Source organism: Rattus norvegicus, chromosome 9 (assembly GCF_021556685.1).
Source record: "Rattus norvegicus strain SHRSP/BbbUtx chromosome 9, alternate assembly SHRSP_T2T, whole genome shotgun sequence".
Lineage (NCBI taxonomy): Eukaryota > Metazoa > Chordata > Mammalia > Rodentia > Muridae > Rattus > Rattus norvegicus.
The window spans coordinates 97,622,987-97,643,544 of NC_141542.1; the positions used below are offsets into that span (position 1 = coordinate 97,622,987).

Below are 20,558 nucleotides of genomic sequence, written 5' to 3' on the forward strand. Positions count from 1 at the left end.
GATAAGACCTTCAAATGGTAGAAGAAAGAAGCAGTTGATAGACGTTTCAGAGGTGGACTGGTGTTCAGTATAGGCTTTGATGACTTGCAGATGCATCTTCTAAATGGAGATGTATTCTGAAGAAGAGCAGACCTCAGAGTAGCAGGATCTTATGAGTTGAAGATAAAATGCAAAAGAAGGCTTTACTGGGCCACACAAAACCTCTGTTGCCTTACAAAAGGCTGCACTGTCTCAAGGATAAGCCCAAGGATTGTAAAGAAAGAGGGGGACTTCATCCTATTTCTTTCTTAGGAGTATTTTCTTATTGCTGGGGAATAGCAAGGGAGTCTGTGTGAATGGCTTTGGTGGCTAATTCCTGAAGATGTTAGCACCTGGGCACATCTGTGAGGGCTAACCTAAATTCGATTAACTGAGATGGGAAGACTTACTCTAATTTGGGAAGTAGATGCCATTCCATAGGCTGTGGCCCTAAACTGAATGTAAAGGAAAAATTGCCCTGAGCCCCAGTTCAGCACTTTCCTGACTATGGACACAATGAGAGGAGCTTGTCTGTGCGGGATATGACGTGAAGAGCCATGTCTAACTACTTCAGTCACACACTCCCCACCACGATGAACTGAACACCTTTGAATTATGAGATAGAACAACCTCTCATTCCCTTAAGTTGCATTCTGACTGGTATTTGGCCACAGAAATGATTAAAGTAATCAATACATTGTCCCCAGGAAAACAATAAGGAGACAGCTTGGAAAACAGGCAGCATGTGTGAATGCTTGATAGAAGAGTAAGGAATTATTCTATGTTGGTCAAGTATATATAACTAGAATACAGGTATCAAGTTCTTAGAAATGAGCAAAAGCTTGGAAATTCTTAGTCTCCATGAATGAGGTCATGGTGATGCTACCGAAGACAGTTTCAATAAAGGTAACAGGAGTAGTGAAGGGAACCAGAACACAGTACTTTCTCAGTGAGATATGCTTTGATGTGCTTATGTTCTGAATTAACCAAACCAATTATTCTTGTATCTTTCTGTCGTCACAAGGCGTAGGCATTTGGACTCATAGCAATATCTTAACTATAATCAAGGGAAACCTTAAGTCACACTGATACTTTAGAGAGACGTTGGATTATTTTGGATGAAACTGGTACATTTTTAGTCCTCAACAGTTCCATATTTCAATGTTAATTTTTCATATACATGTCCACGGTTTATTTCTGACGCACATTTTTTTCCTCTCCATCATGATGTGGTTTAAAGTTTAAAAATATTTTCTGAACTCTAAGCAGAATATTTAGCGAAAAGCATTTCACCATGCTTAAGCACACTAAATCTCCTTACACCTTCTATACAGTCTTTAAGCTTTCAACCAAGAAATTTGACGTGGCTATTAAATTACAAGGCACCACGGTCTGAAGAAGCACATCCTTCAGGGGTTTGAGGAGGGCAGACACCTTACGTTTGAGATAGAACTGACATTAAAGCTTGCTTCATTCCAGTCCTATGATTTTATTTGGCAAATTATACCATTTCCCTGCTAGAAGGTCAATGAATGTCTGGCAGTATAATTGGGAGCTTTACAAATTCCATGATAACTCATTTTCCTGGCTGTGAAATGTGAAGCCAGAAATAACTTTGGGTCATACTAATCCTTTTACTGCCAAGATTATGGGAAATCCAGATTTTGCAAAATACAGTAGATATTTTGCTAGTTTTGCTCATAAAGCAATGATGGTGGTGGTGGTGGTGGTGATGGTGATGATGATGATGGTGATGATGATATAAAGTGTTTATTTGTGATGTGTGTCAAACGCCATGTTATAGATGATAATCTAAGTTTGGAAAGTCATAAGCTACCATTTGACTGGTGGTAACACTGCTTAGGAAATTGTGACAAGTGAAATTGCGCTGAAGATCATGACATTTAGCACTTCCATTTGTTTTCCCTTCAAATCCATGGCATCACTCTATATGTTAGCATTATTAGGAGAGTATATTCATACTCCGAGGATCATGTGCAAGCTGCCTTGAGATTTGAGAACAAAGGTAACTGACTCTCATAAACATATGATTTCATCTGCAGAGTCGAAGTGTGGGCAGAACAAGGAGAAGAGTCTTGGCTACCATTCTTAGAATGCCATGGCTGTCAATTAAGATACTTTACAAAGCTAAAGGAGAATGAGATGCACTCCAGAGATTGGTTCAAAGAAGATTTGTTTAGAACTTCTACTGTGTTATCTCAGGCATCTAAATGATCTATAGAAACCATATGACAGGCAGATATCGAGTCTCCATTTTGAGACACGCAAAGTAACACTGAAAAAAAAAATTAATATCCCTGAGGACAGAGAGCTAGCCAGTACCAGAGCTTAAATTTTAGATGTGTTAAGTTTGCAAATTGGCTACTGGGATATGGGAAAGATCGAGTGAAGATAGGACTTTTGCAGATAATAAAATAATGATTGGCTAATCCTGCTTATCAGTTAGAGTTCTCATTGTGTCCTCTCAATCATAGTCTGAGACAGCAAAGACCAAAAGATTTCCAAACAAGGAGGTTTTGAAAAACAGCTTGTATGGTTTTCTCAGGAGGCCATGACTTCCCTTTGCTTCTGTTATTTTGTCCTCTTGGTTATTTGCTGTAATTCATGTTCTAATGTCTTGGGGGCTTGATGACCAGTGAAGATGACCAATGAAGGAGTTGATAAAGTGGAGTTGTGTGTTGACATTTAACACCCAGAGAAAGGCCTTGAGAAATGACACACACAAGGATCATTGGATTCTTTCTGTCTCTGAACTGGAGAAGCAGTGTCCTCTGACAGAGCAGAGAAGAGGCTTTGAGTCTAGCCTTGGTGAAACCCATCTGATGATGGAAAGTTGTCTCAAGGGAAACTACACTGGGACAAAAATTCTCCATATGATCTAGCGAAGGAAACACCAGAGGGTGGTGTGTGACTGCTGGCTGAGGTCATAAGTCACCTGACCTTTTCTGCTTTAGGCTGAACCCTTTTGTCACCTTGTTGGTCCTGAATGTTCTTTCTATCAACAATCTGGAGTTGTGGTACAGTGAGAATACATTTTGTTAGATGATTTTTAGGGTCAGGTTATCCATAGAGGAACCAGGCCTGAAAACACCTCTAATATCACAGAACAGTGTGGCATATTAGGCCAAAGAAACAGAAACTTCTCCAAGTGGTCTTATTTCAAGTGGTATGAGCGATTTGCACTTGGAAGCATGAGCCTGTCATCACTGGGGGAAGATTAGCTAAGAGGCAGTGACATTAATTTAGCCTGGAAGTGATGAGTGCTGTAATCCTAAAGAAGGACGAGAGGGATGAAGAGGAGGGGATTATGCAGATCTATTCATTTAAGTCAGTGGTTTTGAAAGCAGATGCACAGTACATGAGCATTCAAAGATCTCTGTCTTCTCCATCATTAATGGAGAAAATGACAACCAAATGAAAGGGAGAAATGAAGACCATCATTCAGTAAAAACAACACACAGCTCATTCATTGCTCAAGACTGCTATAAGTTCTTGACTATTCCAAAATACATACACACTCATCCATCCATGTTGTGTTTACTTAATAGCTGTCCCTTTGAGCCAAGCTTGTGGCTAGCCATGGAGCTAGAAGGCAACAAGGTCCCTGTGAAGTTCTGCCTGACTAGCCCTGTTACATTGTATGAGCTTTCCAGATTCCAAGTGTCAGGACCCAATGCCTTCATCTCATGATGCCTCATTTAGGTTCTTCAAGGGCTGAAAAGTCACTTCCTGTCATGGGATTTCCTGGATCTTCAGTGGTGGTTAAAGCCCCAAGGTTTGCTTTCTTTGTATAGACATGGAGCTTCCTCTAAGTACACCCCTGACCACATGATGCTGTGTTCAGGATGACTCTGTAGTCTGTTGCTCTTTGTTTGGGGGTCACTGGTCATGCCAATCAGAATTGTTCATTGTCCAGTTGGGAGTGGTCTCGATTTTCCTTGATTTTCATTTTTGTAATTAGTGAATAACTGGAATAACTTCCAAAGTAGAGTTGTTCCATCTGATTCCCAGGACCCGGGAGGCAGAGGCATGCGTATCTCTCTGATTTCTAGGCCAGTCTGGTCTACAGGATGTATGTCAGGACAGCCAAGTCTATATAAAGAAATCCTATCTCAAAAAGAAAAAGAAAACAAAAACAAACAAAAAAACCAACCAAACAAACAAAAAAGCCCCAAACCAGAACAAAACAAAAAAAAGCAAAAGAAATAAACAAAAGAATTACACTCTAGAATGTCTAACCAATTGTGATGATTTGTATATGCTGGCCCACAGAGTAGCACTATTTGGAGGTGTGGCCTTGTTGGAGTAGGTGTGCCACTGTGGGCATGGGCTTTAAGACCCTCATCCTAGCTGCCTGGAAGTCAGTCTTCCACTAGCAGCCTTCAGATGAAGATGTAGAACTCTCAGCTCCTCCTGCACCATGCCTGCCTGGATGCTGCCATGTTCCTGCCTTGATGATAGTGGATTGAACCTCTGAACCTGTAAGCCAGCTCCAATTAAATGTTGTCCTTATAAGACTTGCCTTGGTCATGGTGTCTGTTCACAGCAGTAAAATCCTAACTAAGACACCAACTACAAATAGTACTTCAAATAGCCTTTACTTAGTCCCTTCCACAGAGGAAGTTCAAGGCCATTATATTAACATTCTTATTCTAGTTTCTACTTCTAGAATGGAAAAAAAAGCCACATTAGGCTCAGTTTTAGAAACTTGGCAGATTCTCAAACTGTGTTCAAAGTTTATGTTAGTTTTCGTGACACAAATAAAACATGTTCCAGAACTTCATCATGGGTTGAATTATTGGAAAAGGTCTTCTACAGTATAAACGTATGTAAATGACATTGAAACTGAATCAGGACATAATGACTTATTTTCCCAGGACCTTCCCTTCCCTAAGCCAGAGGACTTGAAAAAGCATGGAGATCTTATTTGTATATTGCAATAAGTAATATTTTAATTTTAGATTCTAAAGTACCATAGGGAATTTCATATGTTAATCTTAAAAGCACTTGTCATGTTTTAAGTAAGTCATAAAGATGATGGAATTTGTTCAGGCATTAATAAGTCTTAAAGACAGTAGAATTTGTTTGGGCCTTAATAAGTACCATATCACAGGCTTGCCTCTTTAGAAATTTAGAATGAGTGAAAGGAGATTTTAGAGAGTTATATAATATATGCATAGGCTCTTATTCCTCATAAGAGAAAGAGAAAAGGTGTGTGTGAGAGGGGGGAGGGAGGGAGGAAGGGAGGGGAACGGGAGAGGAGGAGGAGGACGAGGACGAGGAGGACGAGGAGGAGGAGAAGAGAAGGGGAAGGGAAGAAGGGAAAGAAAGGGAAAAAAGCAGTGTCAGGATTCTGTGGCTTATAAACAGGTTTGTTTTGCACAGTGTTGAAGGCTGGGGAATTCAGCACCATTCTCTTAGTGGATTCAGTGTCCACAAGGAGCTTCCTGGATCAGAGAGGTCCTGCTTCCTGGACTTGCTTCTTGGATCACAGAGAGTTTACATATAATTGTATGTTTATGTGGCAGAAGCAATGAAGGAGATCTGTTCCATTCTCTTTAATAAGCATATTAATACATAAGAGATATTTGCTTTCCTGGCCTACTTCTCTCCCAAACAGTCCTTCCAAATGCCTGCAGTCTGAAGGTCAGCATTCAAACTATGTGTATGGGGAACTGAAATTGGGCACTACATTCTGTCTATAAGCACCTATTATCAGCCATCTTGCGAGGTAATCTTGTGCTGTTTAAATTTATTACAATACTGTACTTGATAAGTGTTTGACCATTATTTAGATAATTATAATTGAGAACTGAAAATTATTTTTCTCTTACCTAAATTCAGACAATCAATTAAATAGGTAATTTCATGTTTCTTATTTTTTATGATACAAAGTTTTTGGATGTAGTTGAAATATTTCAGCAAAGAGAAGGAAATTTGATGATTAACACATGGAACTAATGGAAACAATTTCTTGTCATTGGAACAATTTTCTGTTTTTCTTTTCCTTGATTTATCTTATCTTTTCTGTAGTAGTTTATTAAAACAGTGAATGAAATGGTATATAAAAACCACATTTTAACACCGGGCATAAGCCTCCAAGAAGCACCAACAGACAGACACAGGAAATTGATGTCTGGGAAAGAACATAGGAGAGTGAAGATATTAGAAGCAAAAGAGCAGAAAACAGATATCATAGAGGATATGAAGTGCTGAAAATGAATGTTTCAGCCCAAGGCAGAAAAACCATGGATGGTGGCTTTGAATGAGCAAGTGGGGCCCAGGGATGACATTATGGGTAATGGTGTGTGAATAATTTCGAAGAAAATATGAACACAGCTTAATTTTACAGGAGCCACATTTCTCCTCAGAATATCAGAATAAATTATATGAGTATATATGTAGTATATATTATATTGTATATACCAGTTAATTATTTCAATGCATACTATTAAAATAAGAAGGATATAACAATACATTAGTAGGCTGTGCTGTTTCTCTGCATCATATCATGCTGATACCAGTTGCCTTTCCTGTCAAATTATAAGCCTTTCCTTAGTTAAAACTGTCTGGGAAACATCATCTTGGTTCGGTTAGGACTCCCTGCAACACAGATGTTGCAACACTTTAACAACATTGCTCCAAAACAAAGTTAGCAGTTGATGTGCCTGAGGTGTCTTGAGTTGATCTAGTTTCCAACACAGTTAGATCCAGGGTCTGCAGAATGCTGTACCATGGTATCCCATTAATATCCCCCATATTCAAATTTCCAACACAGTGCTTAGGAATCACCATAATCTACCCAAGACGAAGCATTTGCCATTTATGGGGGAGAACACTAACCCTCAAAAGAAATGTGTCTGTTCACTATAGAAGTCTACCACTTGACTATTTCTTAGGTAGACTTCCTTTGTTTATTTTCCCTTCATTGAGCAAGGATTTACTAGTGAACTTTCTGAGATCTAGAGTCACCTAGGAGGTAGGTTCTGGGGATGCCTTCGGTGTTGTAGACATTGTATTGACTGTGTACTATGGTAGAGACCCACTCACTGTGGGTCTAGCCTTTCCTTGTGGGGATTCTAAATATGGATTAATTTTTCTCAGTTTCCTGATTATGGGTCTGAACTTCAAGTTCCTACTATCTTAATTTTTCCACATCGATAGGCCTTATCTTGAATCCTGAGCCAGAATAAACCCTTTTCTCCTGAAGTTGCTTTCCTGAGAGTGATGTATCATGGCAACAGAAGAGACTAAGACGTCTGTAGCTATAAAAGAGAAGAGTCTCCTCACACAGCTGGAGATTGGTGACTAGGAACAGCCACTGTGCTCACTAGCCCTGACTGGCAGTGTACTGAGTAGGTAAATGCTATTTTTACAGTTATTGGCTGCCAAATATTAAGTCAGACATGAGTAACCATGCCTGTTTCTGTCTGAGTTCCAATTTAAAGCATTACTTTAGCCTATGTATGATGTGTTAGCCTCATGGTTCTTTCCATGCCCAGTTTTCCTAAACAGATAAGTGTAGTTGTGCATCGTAACAGGAAGAGGCTGTTTTGAGCAGGAGTCTCCAGTTAGAGTAGGCTGAGCAGTGTCTCAGAATGAGGCACGGGTCAAGCATTTACTCTTGTGGATAGAGGGAGAAGGCAAGAAGTAGAACACATCAAATACAGACACTATGGGCATTCTTTTCCTGAATGAAGTCAGAGTGTTGGTACCTTGACATTCATGACTCATTCACGGTGAAATACGGATGTGAAAGAACCCAGGGTTAACCAGGGCAAATGACCTACTCGCTCACAGGCAAACTTCACTGTTGTATACAGAATTGTAGCTTCTTTTCCTTCAGATGTGTTCATTTACTTTATGGTAGGAAATGCCTTAGCCCTGTTACCAGATAAGCAAATAGAAAAAAGTCTCAGTGCCTCAGGTGTTTGCAAAGGTAGAAATACATTAGATTTGGAATCAGAAATGGATTTCTGAGCCTAGCTGTACAGAGTCCCAGCTGAAAGCTTCTACTAAAGTTAGCAAAAACACAAGCATCCCTTCTTCTGTTTGCCTACTGGTTTTCTAGACAGCCTTGTAAAAAGATGCATGCAGGTACATGCACAGAGAATGGAATTGTTTTCCTTCTGTCTTTTTATCAGTTGTTACAAGATATGTTTTTATTACAAAGTACTGGCATGTTTGCTTTAAAATTGTGCATAGAAGCCACATACCATTGTCATATTTAAAGTTGGCATCTGATCCCAGGAACTCACCTTTCCCGAGAGTTTGTTTTGATCTGAAAATCAGCTGTTCTCAACATTCCAATTCAGACAGGCAGGCAGATGAACATCCTGGTTGATCAGAACACTTTCAACGTTCATATTTCTCAATTTTCTTCTTTAATCATAATCACGAGTACTTTGAGAAAATGAAGCAAGCCTTCGAGAACATTCAGAACAGAAGGCCTCTATTTGCTTAGGATGTCTTGGTACTTACAGTTAAATATAAGACTTTGTTTTGATTTCCTTTGCATGAAGGGATTTTTGGGGGGAGGGGTGGCAGTTCTGTGGTACCATATGCTGTGCTTGACATATGTGGACTCACCAGGGAAGTGATGATCTTCTTAAGAGAATTCAGTAGGATAAAGCTTAAAAGAAGGCACTTTAAAGCTAAGAGTATAGGTATGTGCCATACATCAGATTTATGCTACAGGCACTTTAGAGGTGTGCTCAGGCATAGGCAATGAGTTTATGGGACCAATATAAGTATTTAATAAATTTTAAGAAGTGGCTGTAAAACTTCAGGACCTAAAGATATTCAGTTACTGAGAGATATCTTAGGATATATATAATGAACATACACACTCACACATATTGTACACGTATAACAGATACACATACATATTACACAGTGTGTGTGTATGTATATGTGTGTGTGTGTGTAATACACAGTGTTTATGTAATGTATATGTGTGTGTATGTATGTATGTATGAATATATATTGCTCAAATGTCCAGGCCTGTGCATTAGACAATATCTCCTTCATTGCATGTGTTAGTCATTTAATCTTATTATTGAAAGAAAATATCTGACAACTTGAGGAAATAAGGGTTTCTTTCAGCTCATAGTTCTAGGTAAATTGCATCACCGAAGGAATGTTACAGCCACAGTGGAACAGCATGGGGCAACTGGTCCCTTGTGTCTCTGGTTAAGGAGCAGATATTTGAATGCTACTGTCCATCTCTGTCTACTTTTGATTCATTTGGAAAGTCCAACCCAAGGAATGGTGCTGGTCACATGTTAGGGTGGGTCTTCCCACTTTCACCAGCATAGTCAAGAAAGCCCCTCAAAAGCATGCCCAGAGATTTGTTTCTATGGTGATTATAATCCCGTCAAGTTGACAAGATTAATGGCCACAGGGTAGAAGTTTAAAAGTATGTGACCCATTATTTCTAGAAAATTCCATTCCCCTTCGCTTTAAGCCGCACTGTATTCTCCGTGTTTTATGGCAAGCAGACAGCCTAAAGACAACGTGATCTTGCCGCCTTACTTCCATGGCTGAGAAGAAGCAGACCTGTTTAAATTCAAGATTATGAAACTTGTTTTTATTTTTATAACATAAGATGTGTCAGGCTTAGTCTATCTTGAGTGCTGGAGTCTTATTGCAAATGACTTTTTTCTTCAGCCCACGTAGCTTTCACTCTGAGCCAAGTAGTCCTACAGTAAAACTGGTTTCTCGCTCTCCCAGCATCACATATATGTTCAGTCTGAAGCTGGGGAGTGACCTATTTACAAGAGCATTGCTTCTTTTCGTGCCTCCCGTTTGTTTTTATGCTTTCTCGTTGTATCTGGTTTGGTTTTTGAGTCTCATGGGTTGTGTCACTAAGAGTGGACATTAGAGTTTAGTGGATCTCTCAAAGGGTTTCCAGGTTCTTATAGCCCCAAGTAAGAAACTGAACCCAGACACACGGACTCCCAGACACGTGGACTCCCAGACACACAGTTGCATCTGAGGCAGGTTATTAGGGAAAGGTACACTTCCAAAAAGGAGGATCAGCACAGAGAGAAACTCCTGGCTCTAATGATGTTGCTGCACACACGCCAGTGCTCTCATACCTAGATGCTGTGAGGGCTCTGGCAGCTCATCGGCCTAGAGTGGACTTTCCAGCGCTTGCTGGTTCTTGTGGCTCTGCATTCAACTTCATGGTCACATGTCTCATTAGCATCTTAAATCTCCACCCAGGGATGTGTGCATTAGTATTTTAACGAGGGCTGGCGCTCCTGCTTACTGGTAGACAGCTGAGATCATGTGTGTAAATCCCTACATTTACTCCTTAGTACAACAAACAAAAACAAACAAAAGTATATCTTTTTAATTTTTGTCACGAGTAATAGATCATCTTCAGACACTCTGGCATGTCCCTGTGCCTATGTCATTGGTCTGATTTAGTGAGGCCAGAGATGTTCCCAGCCCTCTTTTTTCCCCAAATGTTTTTTTTTTTTTAAAATATGCTACTTCGGTAAGGCTCTATGTAAAACCTTCTGATCTGAAGAAGGTTTGGCTTCAGTATGGCACATGTCAGGTCAGGATCTCCAAGGAAACAGAAACTGAGTTTTACTGAAGAGACTGCCTGAGAAAGACAGAAAGGAAGGAGATACAGAGGTCGAGAGACAAACTCAGCCTTGGTCCAGTTATGGTATCTACAAAAGAAGAATTAGAAGGAGAGACAACTGGACAGGAAGAGCCTGAGACTGTGCTGTAGCTATGGAAACCCAGAGACAATGATGCCCCATATGGAGCAGGAGGAAACTCTCACAGCTCACGTGTCCATCCATTGGCTGGGAGTTTCCCAAGGACTAGAAGGCTGCAGTATATTTTGAGGACTATAGCTAGATACTGGAAGTCAACTGCTTACCACTGGGATTTTCTATCGAACCCTATCTGAGATATCCACATATTGTCCCCAAGATGGAGCTGAAGTGTCTCCCCCACAGTAGCTTGCTGGTTCCCATGTGTCTCATCCTAAGGGAAAATTGAGATGCAGTCAATGCAGTAAATTATGTCCTCAGTCACTGCAGCTTGCATAGAAGCTGCAATTCATACTTAGCATGATCCCCTTGCATTCTCATTAATTCTCTGGACCCTTGTGTACTCATTTGCTGGCCATGTGGCTGCAGGATTAGTGTTCTTCTTGAAAAGTTGGAACTTTCTGTGATTGTAACCTCTATAAGCCAAAGATGATGCACGTGACCTCTCAACTTGCACAAGTGAGCAAGGGAACGTCAAGAGCTACCTGAAAGCGCTGAAGAGATAGCTCAGCTCTTAAAGGCTAAGGCTCACAACCAAAGCTCCAAGAAAGACCCCAAACTGTTTATTTCTCATGTTCCATATATATTTTTCTGTTTGGTTGGAAAAGCAATTCTGTCTGTTCCTGACGATCAAGGTCAGCAATCTTATTGACTAAGAGGATGCTTCTCATCTTACTTATTTGTGTGTAATAATATATGTACGCAGACTCACCCACGCTTGGATCTGTGAAGTATAGATGATAGATGTCAACATCATGTGTTTTCCTCTATCACTCTGCATCTGATTTTTCTCCTCTCTCTCTCTCTCTCTCTCTCTCTCTCTCTCTCTCTCTCTCTCTCTCTCTGTCTCTTGAGACTCACTCTCCCTTTAAGTCTAAAGCTCATACCAATTGATTTACTCTTGTAAAGTCTGGGAAACCCAAGATCAAAGGGTGGCATATCATGAGGTCTTTCTTCATTGTAACATGGTCTAAAGTCCTCATGCAAAAAAAGAGCACATGATGCTAAACTACAAACCTGCAGCCCTCTTATAATCATCAAAGACCCTTTCAATAGACTTCAATAGAAATAGCTACCATTTAGCTATACTTCCCAACACAGTTGAATTGGGCATTGCATGTCTAACATATATGTGCTTTTGAGAATGCAACCAATCAACAACAAATTGGAACCATGGACTCTTCCAGTAGTCATTTCCTCAATTAATTTCATCCGTAATTGTCAGTCTTCTCATGAAGTGAGATCTCAAACTCATATGAGCTATTTAATCCTCTACTTATAAGAGGAACTTACATACCCACATACCATAGTAACACTTGCAACATCTTCCTCTTACAAAAGATACCCCTTGTTGTAGTTAGCAGACTGTAAATGAAAACGTACTCATCTCTATGGACAACAAACAGTCCTATGGGTCACTGTGTTTTTAGCCATGGCCACTCTTTCATGTCAGAAGAACATTATAAGCCACCAGGGGCTGACTGTAAAATGAAGACAGAGTATGAGTTAGAACACACATGAACAAACATGTAGTTAGTACTAAAGCTAATGAACCATTGCCACTTTCTGATAACCTGAAATGATCTGCCTGGTAAATCTGTGTCCTGTTCCCTGGAATTTGTTTCTTGTAACTCTTTGTAACAGCTATTTTCTCATTGATGAAAACCTTCTCTCTAGGGTTCTGGATTGATAACATTAGAAACCCAAGATGATGTTCTGAAGGCACAAACTCATAGGTCATATTTACAGACACTAATGCAACATGTATGATTCAACTCTTTACCCTTGGGATGGAATATTTGGCAATTAACATATTTTGTTGAAAACTCACAAACATTCAGCAGATCCAGAGGTTGATTATATCCTTCATTCCATGGTCACCAATCAGCATGCTTTGGACTCAAGATGCCACCAAATCCCTTGCAATCAGTTCTGCCCTTGTCCTTAACTTTGATTTGAACAAAGGCCTGTGTTTATGTAGCTCATTCTTAGCCACATTTTCGTTATGTATTCACCGGCAGGTCAAACTCAACTTGCATATTTACCTGCTATTGTTTGAAGCGCACATTGCCTTTCCCTTGGAAGAGATGTTACTGTGCGTAAAAGGAAATCCATGAGCAAAAGCAGCATTACACGAAATTGTTTTTTGCTGATAAATAGATAATCTTGACATGAAGCGGCAGAGCTAATTATCTGTCTGGGAAGAGGTGCAGGCTCTATTTAGGTCAAAGGTAACAGATAAATTGCTGATACAATTAGTTCTAGTAACTCTCTCATAAATGCCTGTGTGCATTAACACGTGCATAGATCTCCCTACGTGAGCACGTTCCTGGCAAAGAGGCAGCTGTCTAAATAAATCTTTAAAGCAGCTTTTGTTCAGCGATACAACGGAAATGAGGAAGAGACATGCAGATGAAAAATAATTTAATGCAAAGTTAGATGAAATCAAATATCTCACCTTCTATGGGGAACATCAAAGCCATAGCATCGCAGATTGGAATCTTCCCTTACTGTCAAGACTCCCCCTCCCTAACCACTAAGCCCATTTTCCCAGGAATATTTAATGATTTTTTTCCCCACAAAACACTTTGTGCAAGCTTCTCATCTGTGTCTTGATTGATGTTCTTGAAATAAATACAGAAATTAAAATGTACAGAAACATTAAGCAGGATGCTTCCCGTTTCTATATGAAAATTCATTTAGCTGAGCAACGTGTTGAGGTCATGTGAGCTTTAGCATGTCCACTGCTGGCCATATTACTAATATGCCATGGGTAGTGTCTAGACATTATCAAGTACACAAAATATTAAGTACACATGCATGACATACAGAAAAATTGGGTTAGAGTAGCAAATTATTAGTTAGCTAGAATAAAACTGCTGGGATCTTTTTGGGTCTTCTGGCTTTTTCAACAATACACTTGTAGTCCTCATTTTGGAGAAAGAAAACATTTTATTTCCCATCATTGATCCTATTAGAATTTGGTTTTCTAAATTGGTTTACATAGGGCTGGAGAGATGGCTCAGTGGTTAAGAACACTGACTACTCTTCCTGAGGTCCTGAGTTCAATTTCCAGCATGGGATCCTATTCCCTCCTCTGGAGTGTCTGAAGACAGCTACAGTCTATTCATATACATACATACATACATACATACATACATACATACATACATACAATAAATACTTTTTAAAATTGATTTACTTTTTATTAATTGATTTATTCATCTGTTTGCATATATATTGGTGTTTGAAACTAAACCTAGGGCCTTACCTATTGACTAGTGAGATACCATCCCCAGGCATGATATTTTACAGTATGATGAATATCATAGCGCTGTGAAAGATACATCAAATAGAATTAAGAATCTTAATTTGAATTGCATCATTTATGGAAATTAAGATAAAATCAACATGTAACACTTAAAAACTACCAGAAAGGCAGACTTATGAGGCTTACAAAATTCATACACTCAGGTTCTTCCCATGATTGCCACATTTCAGTGAAAGGAAAATACTCTACACAGCTTTTTTCTATTAGGTTTTCCTTTTAGTGAATGAGCTTGATAGAGGAAAAATCTATAATAAAATCTATTTTCTAAAAGGTCACATATATATTCATGATGTTTTCTTCATCAAGAGTCACCATTATGTACAGTACAGAGAGAGAGCGCCAAGAAGTATTTCCTCTGTGTTTTCCCGAACTTCAAACTGAGAAGGTTACCTCTTTCTAAATCTTCCCATGTGAGATCTAATTATTTTCCCATGTGAAACCTGAAAAATATTAAACCTGGATTGAGTACTGGATTCCTCAGTACTCAGGAAGTAAAGTCCTATCAGCGTCAGGTAATTTTTACACTTCCTTAAACGCTTCTACTCTGTGAGGTGGGGGTGGCTACTTAATGGCCCCATCTTTGAAACATCCCGGGCTGGGAATATTTCTAGAAAACAAAGTGATGGACAATTCAGTCATCAGTTTGAAATCTGTTTCTCCCAATTTCTACTGCTCCTGTTCCCTCCTTCCTCTTGCACTCAATGTTCTTTCTGTTTTCCTACTTAGCCTTTCTCTTCTTTCTTCTTTTCTCCTTTGTTTCTTCCCCCACACACTCCCTTCTCTCTCTCTCTCTCTCTTTCTCTCTCTCTCTCTCTCTCTCTCTCTCTCTCTCTCTCTCTCTCTCTCTCTCTCTCTCTCCCCTCCTTCCCTCCCTCCCTCCCTCCCTCCCTCCAGGTTTCATTCCTAGTCTCTTTCTTCTCCTCCTCTATCTTCCTTTGTCCCTTCCTTCTTCCCTTCTTCCTCCCTCCTTTCCCCTTCTCTATTCTGGCTTTTGCCCCTCCTCAGCCTTTGACTCTTTCCTTCTTCTAGTGCTTGTTAACAGAACCTTTCCTGCCAATTTTCCTCAACACTTCAAGCAAGCAAAGTAGGGCTGGTTTTCATGAAAATGTGTGTGTGTGTGTGTGTGTGTGTGTGTGTGTGTGTGTGTGTGTACACAGGCGTGTGCGCGCATGAAGGGGTGTCACTCATCAGGAGTTGGTCTAGGGGATGTCACCAAATTCTTGTACTTTTCAGGTCATGAGACAAGATTTGCCTCAATGTCCTTTAGACAAAATGAGTTGATGAAGATAATCTGTTATTCGGGATTTCTCCCTTAGGATACTAAGTTCATCTGGAGGTAAAGATACCTGCAGACACGTGTTACACTTTCTGAGCTCCCTGATTCTAATCGAATTGTTTTGGTTTTACATTCAGAATTTGACTTACACCTCTAGACTATTTTCATTACATTTAAGACTGCTCTGTACATCAACCCCTTATAAAAATGATATACTTCTTTACCAGTGAGCATCTTCACCTTTCAAGAACAGGCTGATGGTATCTGTGCTTTCACCTATATGCTGGCTGCTTTTCTCCTCACAAGTGGTCTCTGTTTTTGTCTTACAGCATAGGAGGAGAAGTAGGGCGAGGCCAGGACGCCAGCTACGCGGGCAAGCATTTCCGCATGGGGTTTATGACGATGCCTGCACCTCAGGACAGACTCCCACATCCCTGCTCCAGTGGTTTCACTGTGAGATCTCAGTCCCTGCACTCTGTTGGGGGCACTGAAGATGACAGCAGCTGTGGATCACGGAGACAACCACCCCCCAAACCCAAGCGAGACCCCAGCACCAAGCTTAGCACCTCATCTGAGACAGTCAACAGCACTGCAGCCACTAAGAGTGGGAGACCTCTGGAGAGGGCAGAAGGTAAATTCACCGCGCCTACTTCCCACTCACCTCCAAGGGCTTCAACTTCAGGACACCTGCTTTCTTCCCCCGGGTCGCAGGAAAGAAACATCAAGGGTAGGAGGCATTGTAGTGTGTTGTCAAATAATGCCCAATCTTACTTAATATGCAAAATCAGAAAATCCAGACAAGGCAGAATGCTTGCAGGAGTATGTGTGGGGCCACAAATTCAGTATTCAGTACAGAGCACTAGGCAAGGCAATGTATAAACCTTATAGCCCCTTTAAGGCTTTGACTCATTCAAAACTTATCTTTGCCTAGAAGTATATCTACTATCTATATTTTCTTACTTGTATTAAACTCCTGTTTACATAGTTGAAAGACATATTAGCTGATTATTAGATTTTATTATATTTATTTATTATGTATACAACATACAGCTTTCTGCCTGCATGTATGCCTGCAGGCCAGAAGAGGGCATCGGATCTCAATACGGATGGTTGTAAGCCACCATGTGGTTGCTGGGAATTGAACTCAGGACCTCTGGAAGAGCAGACAGTGCTCTTAACCACTGAGCCATCTCTCCAGCCCCCTGATTATTAGATCTTATGGGGAGATTTTAATGTGGAAAATATATGAAGAAATATTTATCATCATATCTTTCTGAAATAACCCCATTTGACATTATTACATTCCTCATGTGTTTGTACCAGCTAAGTATTTTAGTCCTAGCTTCATAGGTCTGATTTCTTCCTTTGTATTTTTTCATCTCATCTACATGATACATAAATCAAACATGGCTGCTTTGGGGTTATAAGTATCAACTTGGTCACATTAGTTTTGCATTTCACACACCCTTTAGTCCTTCTTGAATCAAGAAGCCCACAGCTTACCTGAGCTTTTTCCAATAGCCCTTAGATTGGAGTTGAGCCGTAAGGGAGCTTTGACACAGCTGCCCCCCAGCTCTGGCTGTTGTAACAAATTGTCATTGACTGGCTGGTTTATGACGAGTAGCAATTCATTTTTCCAGCTCTGTTGATAAGCTCTCGAGCCAGTGCGATCTCCAAATAAAGCTCTCCTCAGGTTTTGTAATCTTGTTTTCTGATATTCTCTCTTTGTCTGTGATGCTCCCATAAGCAGGCTAAATCATCTTGTCTTAGAAGATTCTGACCCAAAGACACCTCTTCCCAAATACCATTATACTATGCTTACGTTTTCAGCACTTGATTGTTGAGGGACATAGCGTTATGTCCCATGTTCCCGTTAGCTGTGAGACATCCCTCAGTGGCCAGTCTAGAGCAGCACTCTGCCAAGCCCTTTGGTCTTTTTGCTGCTCTGCCCCTCCCTGAGTCTGAAGCCTCCCTGAGCCCCTGGGATCACATTTCAGGTCTGTTTGCATTAAGAGGAAGCCTTGTCATCTTTCTCTCAACTGCTAATTCTTTGCCAGCTGAGATTTGCTGTTCCTCGTGAAGGTTCTGGTCTGACTCTTTGCCCTGTTCACACAAAGGGTGAGAGATAAGATGCCTGTGGCCAGCAGGTTATCCCCGCTTCACCTCTCTCACTTTTCCCCCTTTTTGCTGCTTAGAGGTGGTCTCAGTGAATTGTTAAGTAACACAGCTAACCAACTGGAACGAGAAAAATTTCTTCTGTCTTCAAGAACAATTTTTCCTTTAACATTGTTTGTCCGCACCTAGATATCTGTGTACACACACACACACACACACACACACACACACACACACAAAGTCCATAAGCAGAAAAACATACCATGTGTGCATTCAAGTGTGAAAGCCTGAGATCACAGCCCAGACTGCTCACTGCCTTTCCGGTCTTATATTGTCACTGTTTTTATTGTGACTCATTTCCATGGCATGCAATTCAAAGAAACACTATTTTTACAGAGTGCAACTTTCATCAAAAGGGTTTATTTATTTTCCATTTTACTGGTCATCCTCAATGCATCCTCCCTCAATGCATAGCTTCCCTGATTAGGTACGGGGAAGAATGTGATAGTAGGCATTTGTTATACCGTGTGTGTGTGTGTGTGTGTGTGTGTGTGTGGTGTGTGTATGTGTGTGTGTGTGTGTGTGTGTGTGTGTTTAAATTCATTTCTCTTTATTTTCTTAGCATCCATCAGAATTTGGAGCTCTTCTTGTGGTTCTGGGTTAGAGTGTGTTCTGAGCCTTGCAGAACCATGCATGTATTCTTTTAAAAACAGCAGGTGTTTAGTTATTAATACAGGCTGAGTGACAGGACTTCTGTAAATTTTAAACATTGTTCTTAAGTCTTCTCAAACATTTAAACATGACACCTTCCATGTCTCTTTGTTCTGCCCCATCTGGATCCAAAAGTCAACCATCTTCTGTTTCTACTGCCCTACATAATCAATTAGACCAGGTTGTTTGCCAAAGAAAATTATAGAATCAGGACGTGAATCTCTGAAAGATGAGGCCTGACTGCAGTCCAGAGTGGACACAGTGGAGCATCCTGTACTCAGAGCATTTTGGACAGATTGAAAGATCTCGAGTTCAAGACGAGCAGGGCTGCATAGAAAGTTCTGAGAGAGAACTCAAGCTACAGAGATGGTAAAGGCTGAGCTACAGGCCATACCATGCAGCCAACTCCTAGAAGGAATGTGAAATACATATGTACAGAGCCTTCTGAGGAAAGGAAAGGAATGTGAAATACATATGTACAGAGAGACTTCTGAGGAAAGGAAAGTGGAATGCAAAGGCTGAAACTAGGGCCACAGTCAGGATCACCTGCTCCCAGAAGCAACACCTACATGGCTGTCAATCACTTAAAGTGGAACAGATCTTCATCCACTTGTAATCTACTGACTGGCCAGTTCCTGGAAGCCATCAGTTTCTCAGGTCTTTTCACCAACTAAGCATCAAAGTTTCCTCAGAGTTAGTTACCAAACAGAAAGTAGCCCTTCAATATTATTTTTGTTTTGTTTTTGTTTAAGGCAGACCTGAAAAAGTGACTCAGTGTCTTGTACTAAGGACTTAGATGTAAAACTTACTTGATGGGTTCTAAGACTGGACCACCAGGCTCAAATTCAACATTTGTCTTTAGAAAGGAACTCTCAGGGTTGACTAGGAAGCCCTCAGTTTTGTGGGTTTACAAGGATCTTACATAGACTGATTGGTGGTTAGAATCCAATAAAGCACAGAACAGCCTTCTCTATGCAAACTTGCCTTACTTTTTAGAGCTCATAGGAAAGGGACAATCGCAAAGCCATACACAGCCAACTCTTTTCTAGTAAGTTATTAGGATAATATTGGCAGGACTGAATAAGGGCCCTGTTCAGAGATGGGAAGAAAACTCTTGAGTTCCAGTGCATGTACACATATATCCACACCCAAATGGAAAATTATTTAAATATGTAGATTGATCTTTTATGAACCCTCAGTTCTTTAGAATAATGAGCTAACTGGAGTTTATTATAGAGCTCATGATTTCTTTACCAACTCGAAGCTGTCAACCTTATAACAGAAAAAAATGTGACTTTTATACATCTTAGCCTGTCTTATCTTTCTTTCTATTTTTTTTAACCTGAAATGTCAGCAAAATCAAAATATTGATTCAGGGGTATTAGAATGATTTCCATGGTAACCAGCTGCTATTTAAAGAGAGGATTATGACTTCCCTGTGGATAAAAGTAAAAGGAAGTGGACTTTAGCAAAACAGCTTTTCAGAATTAAGAAAAAGGAAAGAAATTTGAACACATACAAATCACATACATATAAACACAGACACATACACACAAATGTTCTCACACTGCACCAAACATACATATAAACACACATACACACATACATATACTCACATACACATACACACAAACATACACACACTATATCACACATGCATACTCACACATACATACACACAAACACACACTACACCACACTCACATACTCACACACACACATACACATACATACTCTCTACACCATATACACATCCTCACACATACACATACACACACACACACACAAACACATACATACATAAATATACTCCCACACACATGCTGACACCCACACACACAACTCATACAATAAGGAAGAGTAAGATTTGGCTTTTACAAGTTATTGCTCCACCACATTCAAATTTACATTAGCTACTCCAGCTTAGGGTCTTCTACAAAAGTTATGTGGATATCATAAACTGGCAATCATCAATGCATAAATATTTAGATTGCTGGGTTTTCTTTTTGTCTATCTGTGGTAGTTGTTTCTTGTCATGAAATAACAGAAAAAGAGTTCTTTGTAAAGAACAGTGGGTCACACAAGCTGTTTCTTATGTGTTATTCAACCAAGAAAGTACTATGCAGCCTCATGCAGTCATCTTCTTTCTTTGGTGAGCCTGTTCTTCCTTACAGGCAATGAAATGCTGCCTGGGCATGGGCAAGGGGTTGTTCACAGAGTCAAGAGGCCAACTCTGACTGTAGGCAAGTGACAAAATGACACTGTTTCTTTACCTCTGAGATAACACCTGCAG

At 40.2% G+C, this 20,558-nt stretch overlaps 1 protein-coding gene across 6 annotated transcripts in view; it reads left to right on the forward strand.

Annotated features, from left to right (window-relative positions):
• Nyap2 (neuronal tyrosine-phosphorylated phosphoinositide-3-kinase adaptor 2) overlaps window positions 1-20,558 on the forward strand; it is a 251,367-nt gene that overhangs the window by 92,737 nt on the left and 138,072 nt on the right. For 3 of the 6 annotated variants that reach the window (XM_087564398.1, XM_087564397.1, NM_001427707.1), the window contains one exon: window positions 15,769-16,070. In XM_087564398.1, the coding sequence (XP_087420524.1) occupies window positions 15,769-16,070 (302 nt within the window). Of the gene's footprint in view, window positions 1-15,768; window positions 16,167-20,558 lie in introns of all 6 variants that reach the window. The other 3 variants (XM_087564396.1, XM_087564393.1, XM_087564394.1) reach the window with 1 other exon arrangement.